The sequence below is a fragment of the Myzus persicae genome, unplaced genomic scaffold (assembly GCF_001856785.1).
Source record: "Myzus persicae strain clone G006 unplaced genomic scaffold, MPER_G0061.0, whole genome shotgun sequence".
Classification (NCBI taxonomy): Eukaryota; Metazoa; Arthropoda; class Insecta; order Hemiptera; family Aphididae; genus Myzus; species Myzus persicae.
This window is the reverse complement of record NW_019102643.1, coordinates 229,778-242,677: the sequence shown is the minus strand read 5'-3', so window position 1 is coordinate 242,677 and position 12,900 is coordinate 229,778. Positions and strand designations below refer to the sequence as shown.

At 38.1% G+C, this 12,900-nt stretch overlaps 1 protein-coding gene across 1 annotated transcript; it reads right to left on the bottom strand.

Moving 5' to 3' along the window:
- Positions 1 to 922: 922 nt before the first annotated feature.
- On the bottom strand, positions 923 to 11,337 carry LOC111032853. Its single transcript, XM_022313318.1, has 3 exons — positions 10,629 to 11,337; positions 6,655 to 6,783; positions 923 to 2,820 (listed from the first exon to the last, which is right to left on the bottom strand). Exons 1-3 carry the CDS (start codon positions 10,747 to 10,749, stop codon positions 2,279 to 2,281), a joined length of 792 nt encoding a protein of 263 aa, XP_022169010.1. The 5' UTR covers positions 10,750 to 11,337; the 3' UTR covers positions 923 to 2,278.
- Positions 11,338 to 12,900: the final 1,563 nt, after the last annotated feature.

The window sequence follows — 12,900 nt, the reverse complement described above, 5'->3', positions numbered from 1 at the left end:
CTGCCATCGTCTTGACACTTACCTCGATCGGTGATTTTACGTTTTTAAGCCAGTAGTCGAGTGGTGAGTACTAATACTGTACTCTGTTTAAATAAACTAAGAAACGATTTTCGTCGAGCAGCAGTCAGGCAACCGCCCCGTTTGTCAACCCCATCGTGCCAACTATTTGTGCACCTGCCATGTAGTATTGTCATGCCTCTTGGCACAAATCAGCCGCCAACTAAGTTCCTTAACTTGAACAGAGTATAGGTAAGACGTACTCAACGTATATATAATAGTATAATACCGTATTTTTAAAGGTATTACTATAGTTTTAGTCTATTGGTACGGTTATTGTTATGCTGAACCATTTTATAATGATTAAAAAATGTATAAGATTTATACAATTTACCCATAGAAATTCCAGAAAAAATTATTTATTTATTTTTCTGTTTCTTATAAACTCTATGACACAGATTGTGAATAAATAGTATTGTGTGATATGATGATGAAATTAATAATAATATGAATAATTTTTTTCCCGTATATTAATATGTGAACGAGTAAAATGTCAATGAAGTGCAAAAGTTGGACCACACTAGCCTATATGGTAGTAACGAAAATATGAATTTTTATATTGTGAATAAAATTAATTCGAATATTCAATGCAGGTGGTCGTAGTTACGAAAACGCTGACACAAAGTGTCCAGGCGTCCAACTGTGTTTCTGCAAGTCCCCGTATTCAGTTTAATATATAAAACCAAAGATCGTCAAAATTCACACCATTAGAATACTGTTTTAAATCATAATAAATGCTTCGTGTATGACAATATGCTGTTTATGTTTGTCCAAACATACGGTTTCTGTTAGCACTCTTTCCGATGTTTGTGATGGGAATACAATACATTAGTTGTATAGGTATGATAAATAAGAACAAAAGTTATGTAGATAAAAATGTGTTTGGTAACAGTGTTTATTAAATAAATTATATAAAAAGAAAGAAAAGAAATCGCCTAATATAGGCTACGTTCAACACGTAAATTTAATATAGGTTAAAAAAAAAACATTCATACGTATACGGTATACGTCGATAGACACAAAAAAAAACACGTAGGTACACAATATCAAAATCTTACAGACATGAGAACAATTAGTAATAATCATCGGGTCGTGTGACTTATCCTCTACGTTTATATTATACATAAAATATGCAATAATAAAATATATATTATTATTATTGTGTATACATCATATTATATGGTAAAGATAGTGGAAACGGAGTGGCCCCAGCGACGATGTGCGAGGCTGCACGTACGCCGGACGATAGGGTACGGGCACACGCGAGCAAGCGCGTTGATCGCCCGTCGCGGACGGTGCACGTCGAACGTGTTTGTCCGGCGGCGAGGGCTCGACTGAGACGTGTCCCGGCGCTCGTTCACAATAGTCGCGAACGGTCGGCCGCTGTTCAGACTGACGCGCGTTATACGCGATAAATAAAATAAATAATAATAATAATAATAATATGATACATCGTTGTTTTAACGTTATATTATACCACACCGCACGAGCGCAGTGTGTACATAAAATTAAATATTATATTATGTATATAAACAAAAATAATGAATAATTATGAATATAATATATAAAAAAATATCACACACACACACACACACATATCCATCAATTATAATAGTAATAATAAATAATAAGATATAAAAACGTATGGAAAGTAATCAGAGTTGTACGAATAATATTTAATTATATAAACACAATATTTATTGACATCATCGTGTGCGAACAACAATGCCTGAACGCGAACAAACTACGCGTGTACGAATAATAACCATATTATAACGCGTTTATCGTAACATTACATAATCGTGTATATAATATTAACTCACGTATAAGGTAGTGAGTGTGTGTATGTGTGACCGTGTATAAAAATAACGTTTGAATATGTACACATATGTATAAAAATGAGATCAAAGAACGCGCCAGTGATACGACACGACGGCAGAGAGAGAGAGAGATAGAGGGAGAATGAGAAATAATATCATACGAGATATTATAATATTATTAACTAATTGTTTTTGGTTATTATATTACTATATCGCTCGAGGGTCGTCTTCTCGGGCGAAAAAACATTAGTAGCTTGTCGCCGTCGTCGTCGTCATCGTCGTCGTCTCCCTCCATCCCGGTCCGTCCGAAGGGGTAAAAATCCAGTGGCGAACCGATGATGAGAGAACGAATAATGATGGGAGGAGAAATGTGAGGGTGGTGTCGGTGGCGGCCGAGACGATTATTTGAATTTCATTTGCGGCAACACGGCGGCCAGCAGTTTGGCGTCGGCCACCGCAACGGCCACGGCGTTAGTGGTGCACGTGGCGCAGGTGGTGGCGCCGGCAGCGCAGGTGGTAGCGCCGGTAGCGGCGGTCGTGGCCGCGTGCACGGGCACCACGTATACGTCGGCGAGTTTCTTGCCCGGAACGCGGTGGTGGTACTGCTGTTGTTGCTGCTGCTGTAGCACCTGGCCGAATCCGCCCTTGACGGTGTCGTCGTAGCTGGGTGGCGCGAACAGGTGGTATGGTGGGGGCGGCGTCTCGGGCTTGTAGTTGTGGTGCTGTCCGTGGTTCCGGATGCCGTACACATGGCGGCGCAGGTAGCCGGCGTGCGGTAGCTCAACGGGACGGCGCGTGTAGATGGGATTTCCGAAGAAAAGTTCTGAGCACGTGACCACGAAGAAGAAGAGCACCAGGCCACCGAACGCGGCTAGGTACCACACGGCGGACAGCGCTTCCTCGTCGGCCACTGCACCGGACGTACTGTCGTCGTCTTCCGAGTCTGCACAACACACAAAAAAAAAATGTTTATTATTAAATTGTCGGTTACATTAATCATCATCTGTACATCAGTTAATCGCGCGATTTTTTCACCCCTCCGTCGACCATTACTAATAATTTATAATACGATATATATTAGGTAGATTGGAAGGTATAATTTATTTTACTACCCCATTACGATTTCGAAACGACGCCGATTTTGATAACATACATAATATATTTTATGGTGATTGAAATCGCAATTGGAGTAACTCGATAGCCAATTAAATTTAATAATATAAAAAAAAATCAGATGTTGAAATTTCACGAGAGACAAAATATCCGACTTTATCATTAATTAGATTATATATAAAAAGTTGTAAGTTTCAGGGGTAGTGAAAGGGAGGAGCAAGGGGTTTACACCCCCTGAACTCATTTTCGACGAATGTCTCCAATAAAAACCTTAGAATCCATTATCCAAACCGGAACCAATAATATTAATCAGACAGCAATTATATAAATTAATATTATATTGTGTATGTACACTATTTACAATATATTATTATTATACATTTCCGGCTTTCCGGTTCAGTCCAGGTTTCTCCGATGACGTCATTACTTTTTTTACGACTGAATTTGACTTTTTGACTCAACGTCTATCGATTATTTTACGTTCTATATATTTTCATAAGCCCGAAGTCTTACATTGAAGTAGGTATGTAGTATAATATACTGATCGAATTTATAATAATATATAATATTTTGTTGTTGCTCGTTAAGAATATTACGCAACGACCGTATTATTAGTCGCTTGTCGCGACGGTGCGCGTGCAGCCGCAAATGCGGATTAAGATATATATTTCAAATGTATATTATGTATTATAATAATACTATTATATTGCTGTAGATACGTGAAACGATAATGATGAAAGTAATCGTTGTCGAAAGAATTAACGATAAAATATACAATTTAATACAAATTCGGTCTCATCATTTTACGACTCTGGGATTTAAAATATTATTTTCGATTAGATGCACTTATAACTATAATAAATAATAGTTAATAAACCTATATAGTCTGCTGTAATATATATACAATATACATAAATGTTTTGATAGGTATAAGCGATTAACGATTAGGGTACCAAAAGTCGATAAATATTTCGTCATGACGCGTAATTAAAAAGTTATAGAAATAACACTACGGTAGCTATTTTTTTGTATAGAAAATTAATTGATATGTATAATACAGATATCAACTTACTGGTATCCGAAAAAATAAAAATAAAATATTCAAGTAAAACAGAGTTGGGTGCGAAAAATGCCGATTTACGTAAATCATGTAATAAATAACATATATAACTAGGCAGGGGTTGAACGTGCAGAAACGAGAAAGCAATCTTACAGGATTCTGCGTAAAATTTTAAAACATATTATAAACATAATATTTTATTGGCCAACCGTCGCACTATAGAGGAGCAAATGAATTTCGTAATAATCTGCTGTCGTCGATTACAATATTGAAAACGCATGCTATAGTGAGACATAGGTTATAATATTATAATATACCTACTAAACCGCTCTCAGAGTTCGAATCATATTATTATTACGTTGGTATAAACGTTTACAGTGTGTATATTATAGTGGTCTTGGAAATTTTTAAAACCTGCCTAATGGCTATTATTTTTGCACCACACCTGGCAAAATGTGTTTACCTACATATTCGCTACACTGCGTGTCTGGTTCTGCGGACGCCCTTGTAAATGTAAAACATTACACCGTTCGATAATATTAGAGTTGAACGACGACAGCTATGATATAAAAAAAAATCCACGAATAAATCTCGTAACATCCGAATACAATTATTTGTTTTTAAATCTGCAGACACTCGACGTGCGCGGGCGATAAAGCGAGGCTTAATATCGTAGGTGATATAATGGTCAGTAATAAAAATAATAGTCGTTCGAGAGCAGAATACCTATGGATGACGTATTTGTTTATGATTTTATTGGCGAAAATTTGAGAAGAGGATTAAAGTATTTACAAAAATTATTACCCACTCCAAACAGATAAGATAGATGGAACGACCACAATGTTATAAACAGCTAATATTATAGATAGATACTAAAATTAAAATATATAAAATTATTGTACACAATATTTTATTATATATTAATATATACTGTCCCGCGCCGATAAGATGGCCGATATCGAACACTCTAAATGAGAGGATTAAGTATTATTACAGTATCCATGGCAATTAAATGATTTAATATAGTAATATCTATAAGAAACGCCCATAAAATAATGCCTGTTTTGAGAGCTTCGGCTTTTAACGGTATTTCAGAATTGAGTATTTTTTTTACCGAATACCAGGATATCTGGATATGAAACTCGACTATGCATATAAGAAATCGTATGGCCGAATACCTATTAGTAATGTAAAGTAAAATTACATTTGGTAGACAAGATTAGTATTCGTTAATTTTGTTAATATAAAATAATAGTTCAAAAAAAAATAATGTTATAATTCATGACAAATATGTAAGAGTATTAATTATAGCTATATGTATTATGTATGAATTATTATCATGTTAGAATAGAAATAAAAAAATTCTGTAAATATCCGTATATGTAGATAATCTACAATGGCTAGGAAATAGGAATGTCTTATTATATAATAAATAAAAAAAAATATAAAATATAATATTATGCATGGTATAATAATATAATATATAATATAGCGAAACATCAACCGATCTGCGTATGTAGTAAACAAAAAAAACCAACTACTGTCACCTTGTTATTATCGGACGGCACGCGCGTCGCTCATATTGTCATAATAACAGATAGATAGGTACACCGCGAATCGCACGCCACGCGATCTCAAAGGTATTATTGACTCTAGTAAAACATGCCGGTGAGCCCGAGGTACGCACTCATAATATAATATATTATTGAAGTTATGAACTTATTACCTACGAAGACGTAATATGAAATAATATAAGTGTAATAATTGTGTAAGCAATTGATGTTATTACCCGCTCCAGATTTCAAGGTCGAAAAAAATCTATATCATCATTCATCATTATTGTTATTAAAGATAAACGACCACCGTTATAAAAGAATTATTACAGTACGTTCAAATAATATTATAGAAACGCTTAGAAATAACAGTACCCACTACGGAAAAAGTAATAAGGAAAATTCTTCGTCATTACATACACGCGGTTACGGCACGTGGTACTCGTCAGAACTCGCGCGGCTTGTTCACGTAGAATGTGTTTTAAGTAGCTGCTATAATTGTCGTCTATTGTTTATTATATATCGTTCCGAGTTGGTTTCTGCAATCGGCGAATGTTTAGTTACGTTGCACAAAGTTTTAAACGCATAGGGTTATAACCACCTTTAAAGTGTTTTAGACAAAAACATAAATTCTCGATTAACGTATGTACCTATGTATATCAATATTATATTAAGCGCCATGACGTGGTAAGTCCGATGTCAAATATCAGAGATTCCCAAAGACGATCTACGGAATACACCATCAGTGCAAACGATGTTCATTATATACCTATTACCCATGCACAGTATAAAACTTTAAAATCCTCGGCTGACTCGCCGAATCAATTACGACGACGTCGCGGAAATCAAACTATTATTATGATTGGCAAGGGGGTGGGGCAACACCTCTGATCGATATCGGTTGCGGTCGTCGTCCCCGAGCAATATTCAAGGAAGAAATTCCCGAAATTAAATTTTCCATTCCCTTCCAGTCCCGTCCGTTTTCCACGAGCGCTCGCTCACCCGCCTACATATTTCAATTACACAATAATCGTGTCGCGATGAAGCTTACCGGTAATGTTGGCGGCGTTTGTGTAGTTTTGAGCGTTAAAGTTGTACGTCTCGGCGTTGTCTTTGATGGCCGACGCTGCGGCATTTCCGTCCACGTCAATGGCTCCTTTGGATCTAAACATCGAGGTGTCTGCGAACAAAAAAAGAACGACGACAATTTAGCAAAACCGATCAATCCACTCTAGTATAATAGGTCACAATATATTATATTATGATTACGACGACCACGCCGTAGAACGCGGAAAACAGACATTGTTTATAATAGTACACAGCCATAATAATATATTATATATCAAACACGTCATCAATCAATAATTGCATATTAATATATTATTATTTATTACATCAATCGACAATTATAAGATATCGCTGTACCTATGGTATAATATTTTTTACTATTTGGACATCAGCTGTGGCACGGCCTATGGGGTGGGGGTGAGGGGGGTTCACCAGTTATTGTGAATCATTCGCAAAGGTCGCCGACATCGAGTGCGCGCGCGCGACCGACGAATGCGTGTACGCGTCGTTTTGTCCGGCGCGGGATCGGGATCTTCGACAAAACAAAAAAAATATCGTATATAAATATTGTAATAAATAATACAGCTGCTGCGGTGCGAATAAAAACAAAAACAACAACAACTGAAGTCACGTTTCTCGTATCGCCTGCAAAACCGTTTATTGGAAAATAATATTAATTTATTGTTTTTTTGCGACGACGATCGGTTTGGGCGCAATAATAATATCATGATCATAATATGGCACGGCTTTAATATAATACTACGCGTCGTTTATAAGCGACGACCTCGACGCTTCGTTGTTACGCCAGCGTCGATAAAAAGAGCGATTTTTGTTGTTTTTTTGACATCGAGCTCGCACGTTTCGACACACTTCGAATAACATCATTATCATTCGGATTGTTCAAATGGAGTCATCTCAGTAATATCGTCTCGTCCCGTCGTTAAATATTAATTTACAATAATGATAATAATATTACAGCCGAGTGTGCTGACACGCGCGTCGTCCGTCATCTATTAGGATTGGTCGAGGGGTAAGGAGAGGGGTACGGAATGGACGACGACCTATGGAGGATGACCGACACTCGACACACGGTCACAAAAGAGAGAAAAGAGTACGTGTGTGTGTATGATAGAAATAGAGAGAGAGAATGGGAAGGAGTGAGGAGAGAACTTTTTCGTTTCCTAGATGAGATTGTTTTTCGTCTCTCTCCGAGATACCGAGAAATTCCGTAACCGATATAATATAGTATACACACACGATGGGTAAACACGCATTCCGTACATATTATAATATAGTCCCCACATCGCTCGTGTATAATATTAATTATAGTATCATTTTATTATAAACGAATACATGTGCGATTTGAAAAAATATAATAATACAGCAAATCGGGCCATAGTCGGGGGATCGCGAGAATTATCGATCAGCCAAACTGTTTAAAACCTTTTAAGTTTTAATCGAACGGAAATAGGTCAGAAAATTATAGTCATCAATATCATTACCATGATTTCGTTTGAAAATCGTAGATGCTCAGGCACAAGGTTGGAATGGGGACGAGGGTGGACGATTTCGAGACGTACATGTACCCTAGACAGATGACGAAAACAACAGCATACAATATATTTTTATATTATTATATTATGTTGTAAACACTCTTTTACGAAAAGGGAACGGCGTAGAACTAAATTATGATAATAATAATATTTTAATATTAATATGAAGAAACGAAGACTTCGGCTGCGTATACTATATACTATATACCCAAACAAGTAAGCACGCACGCACACACTCAGTCGTATATATGCGCGATGTGGGTAAGCGGAACTCGTTTCTCGCACGTACACCAACCGCATTGTAATATTATTACTATTATTATTATTATGTCGCGACCACGCGATTCTTCGAACAAAGTGCAGCAGTGTTGCACCCGTATTTGAGTGTATCTCTATACCTTACACCACATTATGATATTATTATCACGTAAAACACGACGACCGGAAGTACCTACAAAACTTACGCCTTTCCGACGATCTATAAACGAGCTCGGAATGAAAATAAAACAGATCGCCGCCGATCGGCGGCAAGTGATTTCGCCCATATTTTTCTCGCCGGTTTCGAAACGCATCGCTGGCAACACCATAATAAATAATAATAATATCGTAAGTCGTATATTATTATATGTTATAATAATATTATATACTTATATAGGCCGAATCGCAATCACACGCCTGTCGCCATCGTTGCACGTGCGAACGGCGGCGCCATGCGCTATACGGGCCTATAGTATTATAATAATATTGTACACGACTACCGCGCTGATTGTTTGTCGAACAAAAAAACAAAACAAAAGCACGGGAGGTAATAATAATAATAATAATAATAATAGTAATAATGTTGTTTGTTGTTATTCCCGATATCGTATGTCGTAGCAGTTATTTTCGTTATTACAAAGCGTACGAGCCGACGGGTTTTCGACGCGATCGTGCCACCACCGAACGAAGTAGTAGTTATTGACGATAATATAATAATATATAGTACATCATTATAATATTGTAATTTATGTCGCACCAACGCCGCCCGATCGCTCGTGCTGACGTAGGTATTGCAAAGTTCGGTTGTTTTTGTACGCGCGTGGCGTGTTCACATTTTTTCGCCGCTATTGTAGCCAGCTCGTCTGTTTGCCACATGTGTCGCATCAATTATTATTATTGTTCTACTGCGATATATTATTATAGGCTCGTGTTTTCGGAACGTATGTTATAGACCTTAATTGACGACGAGAAGAAATAATAATAATAGTATATGCTCTTATCGTCTCGTTGTAATTGTTTTATTTTTCGAACAAAATATAATAGTAATATGCGATGACGAGATGACCTTTGCGAACAACACTGATAAATGGGATCAATCGGCGACGATTCGACTGAAATTGTGTGTGGAGTGGGAGGGGGCGAGGGTTTGGCAAATATTTGTGTTAGATTCGGATTATAGGTACGTAGTCCTGTGTTCGGTATATTGTTTTCACTGAGGTTATGGCGAAAACCACTATCCTCCACACGCTGCGATCGAAAAAATTAACCCGTCCCGGATTTAGGGCAAACGGTAAAATTCAATCCGAAAGTGACCACCGTCGCCGATCGGTTGTTAATTCACGTACACTTTATTGTTGCAATATAATATACGTGGGTACCGTACTACAATCTACGCAAGCCTCTCGGTTTACCGGAACGACTGTCTGTACGTGCGATTCAATTCGGTGATAATGTTTTTATCGATGCGAGAGCCGGCCGGTCGTTATACTAATATGACTTGCATGCAAGTAAAGTATTTGATAAAAATTATAATATTATACCCGAAGCGCGTACCTATACGTGTTTAGTAATGTTTATTCTTTATACTATCAAAACGATGACGACAGTGACTGTCTCAAACTCTCAAAACACGTCCGTGGTCACGTAAGTTTTAAGGATGTAAGCGGGTGTTGTAGAAATAACGACTTGAACGTAAATTTAAGTCTTTGGATCGTTCAAGGTAAATCTATGTATCGTTTAAGGTAAATGTATGTATCGTCCACCGAGCTAATACGCGATAGGAGTGTGACAAACAAATTTTTTTTTTAAATGTTAATATTTATTTAAAATGTTCCGTCTGACGATATATTTCTAGTCGTAACAGTTGTACAATATAATATAATTATCTTTGTTTGGAAATCATCCGTATAATTGTTGACCAAGCAAAGACTGACCTACGAGGCGGTGGGGGCGAACAAGATAGAATAATGATATGGTGAATAGTTACATAGGTATCTACACAACTATCGATTATAATTTATAGGGATATATAAATTAGGGATAGAATATGCCTATTTTTCTTTCGAACCAGTCGCGGCGAATGGACACGTGTTGAGGTAGGACGCGGACGGACGGAAAAAAACGATGATCGAAAAACGAGTCTCACCTTTCATTCTGGTCATCACTGTGGCGGCGTCGGTGCACGACGCCAGTGCGGCGACGATGGCCACGATCACGGATCTGGGCACGTAACAGCGCGAGCTGGAAGCTGCTGATGGCGACGTCATGTTCGGACGGGCTGATCGTCGGCGGTGGGCGGCTGCGGCTGATGCCCGCTGATGGTCGTTACCGGCGAGCGAATGTCGTCGCACCACCAGTGTTGGCTTGTACTGTACAGCAACAGTTGGAGAGTAGTCGTAGTCGTAGTCGTAGTCGCAGTATAGCGGCAGCAGCAGTAGTCGTTGCGGACGGTGCTATAATACGCGGAGCGCGCCCGCGTGTGTGCGTGCGTCCGTCGTGAGCTGCACCGTGTGCGCGTATGTGTGTGATAATCGTCAACACACACGTCCGTATACGGTATCAGTATGGACTGTGGTTACAATATTAATATTGTTACGACAAAAAAATCACTTCGGGCACTTGCGAGTGCGAGTCGTCCACGGAAATTACAAAAAAAAAAAATTGATTAAAATTTTTTTTAAAAAACAAACGGTTATTTTGATTTCGAACTCGACTTGAAAAATCGTTTAGAAACGCGACCCCAACTAACGTGTGCTAGACGCGAACGTTGTATATATATTATGTATATGGCGTACGAACAGAACTGTCTTGCCGGCGGGCACTTGTCGTTCCTATGAGACGAGTGAATGCGCGTAACGGATCTTATATATTGTATTACCAGACGGCGGCGGCGCCGAACCGCGGGGAAAGGTGCGCGCGTGTATTATCTCCGGCGGCGGCGGCGTTGTACACGCGTATTCAGTTCGGCTTACGAGCGCGCGCCCGCGCGGATCAGGACGGCCACGGCGGCGTACGCACAAATTAAACAGATAAGCCGGTCGAGAACTCGGGACGACGACGACGACGTGCCAACTGCCAAGCCCAACAGTCTGCGCGCGTACGCGTACCACGCGGTAATTGGTAACTACCGCGCGGCGGCGTACCTACCTCCGTCGTAGAAACAGTGACGCGTGCGGTAAAATATTATCATTATTATTATAATTTAATAATATTTGAAATATTAACTACAATAATATTGATAATATTACAATATTATAATTTATTACCTTCGTTGTGGTTTTCGTTATTTTTTCACTGTCGTGGTACGGGTAAGCAATAATAATAATATGGACAATATGTTCGTTTTGCGGTGGACTACTGTATAGTATTTAGGTACCTGTCTACCGCCGGTAACCAGGGTTTGTATACCGTACGTGGCGGCTGCGCACAGCCCACTGCGTTTTCTCACTGGAGAGTGTGCCTATAAACGCGAGTGCGATTTACGATGATTGAAAAACATAGTACATACCTTTTTCGTTATACCTATCCCTCCACTTCAGAGCAGTTTAACATCATATAGCGAGTGTATATTTTATTATTACCCATCATCTTTCACCCTTATCGTGACTTCGTTTTTAAAAATAATTTATCTCCTATAACGTTGTATAATATATGTATAAATATTGCCTCGGGTGAGGACATTTTCTGTGATCAGGGTTCGTTAGGCACACACCACGCATGTATATATAATGTGATATATTTTATATTATATAGAGGGGGTTAATATTTAAATTGGATTTTTTTTATCATTTTTACAACGACTGCAGCGACGTTGGTTAAATGTGTTAGAATCACTACGGGTGTTCAATATTACATTAAATATGACATTAATTATTATGACGTATATGTAGAGACGAAAAGAGATTAAAAAGAAACACTTTCTGTTTCATGGTGGATTCCGCATAATATTAAGCCGATGAAAAATTTCTATGGGTGTGTTTGAAGTCTTGAATCCCGTATCCCCATTCCCCATCACCCACCCGACGCCATCGATTGGTAGTATATCATTCATCTCGCGGTCGAATGTTTTATAAATTAATAACACTCTATCGAGCAATATTTTACTTCCGTACCATTTGCCACAGCTGTACGCTATATATTTCTATTTCCCCGTGTATTTTCATGGTCTTTTAGACTGCTGGAAAAAATAGGCCAAACAATATTGATGGTACAATGGAATAAAACTGTACTACCGGTTTTCGATTTTTGAAAAAAAAAAAAATTTATAATAGAATTTCTGCCTATCTTTCTTCCAATAATTATAATATGCTAAACACTAAACAATTTAGTAATACTATAATATTAATAAAGTAATGTTTCGATGTCTGTATTCTGTATAGCCAACGCTGCTTAAACGATTTTATTTAGAAATAGCCTAT

What these genes read in the sequence shown, in the direction of transcription:
- LOC111032853 (XM_022313318.1), bottom strand. Translation starts at nt 10,749, where the DNA reads ATGACGTCGCCATCAGCAGCTTCCAGCTCGCGCTGTTACGTGCCCAGA. An exon ending in AGTGATGACCAGAATGAAAG is followed by an intron (nt 6,784 to 10,628) that starts GTGAGACTCGTT and finishes TTTTGTTCGCAG; the next exon opens with ACACCTCGATGTTTAGATCC. An exon ending in AAACGCCGCCAACATTACCG is followed by an intron (nt 2,821 to 6,654) that starts GTAAGCTTCATC and finishes TGTGTTGTGCAG; the next exon opens with ACTCGGAAGACGACGACAGT.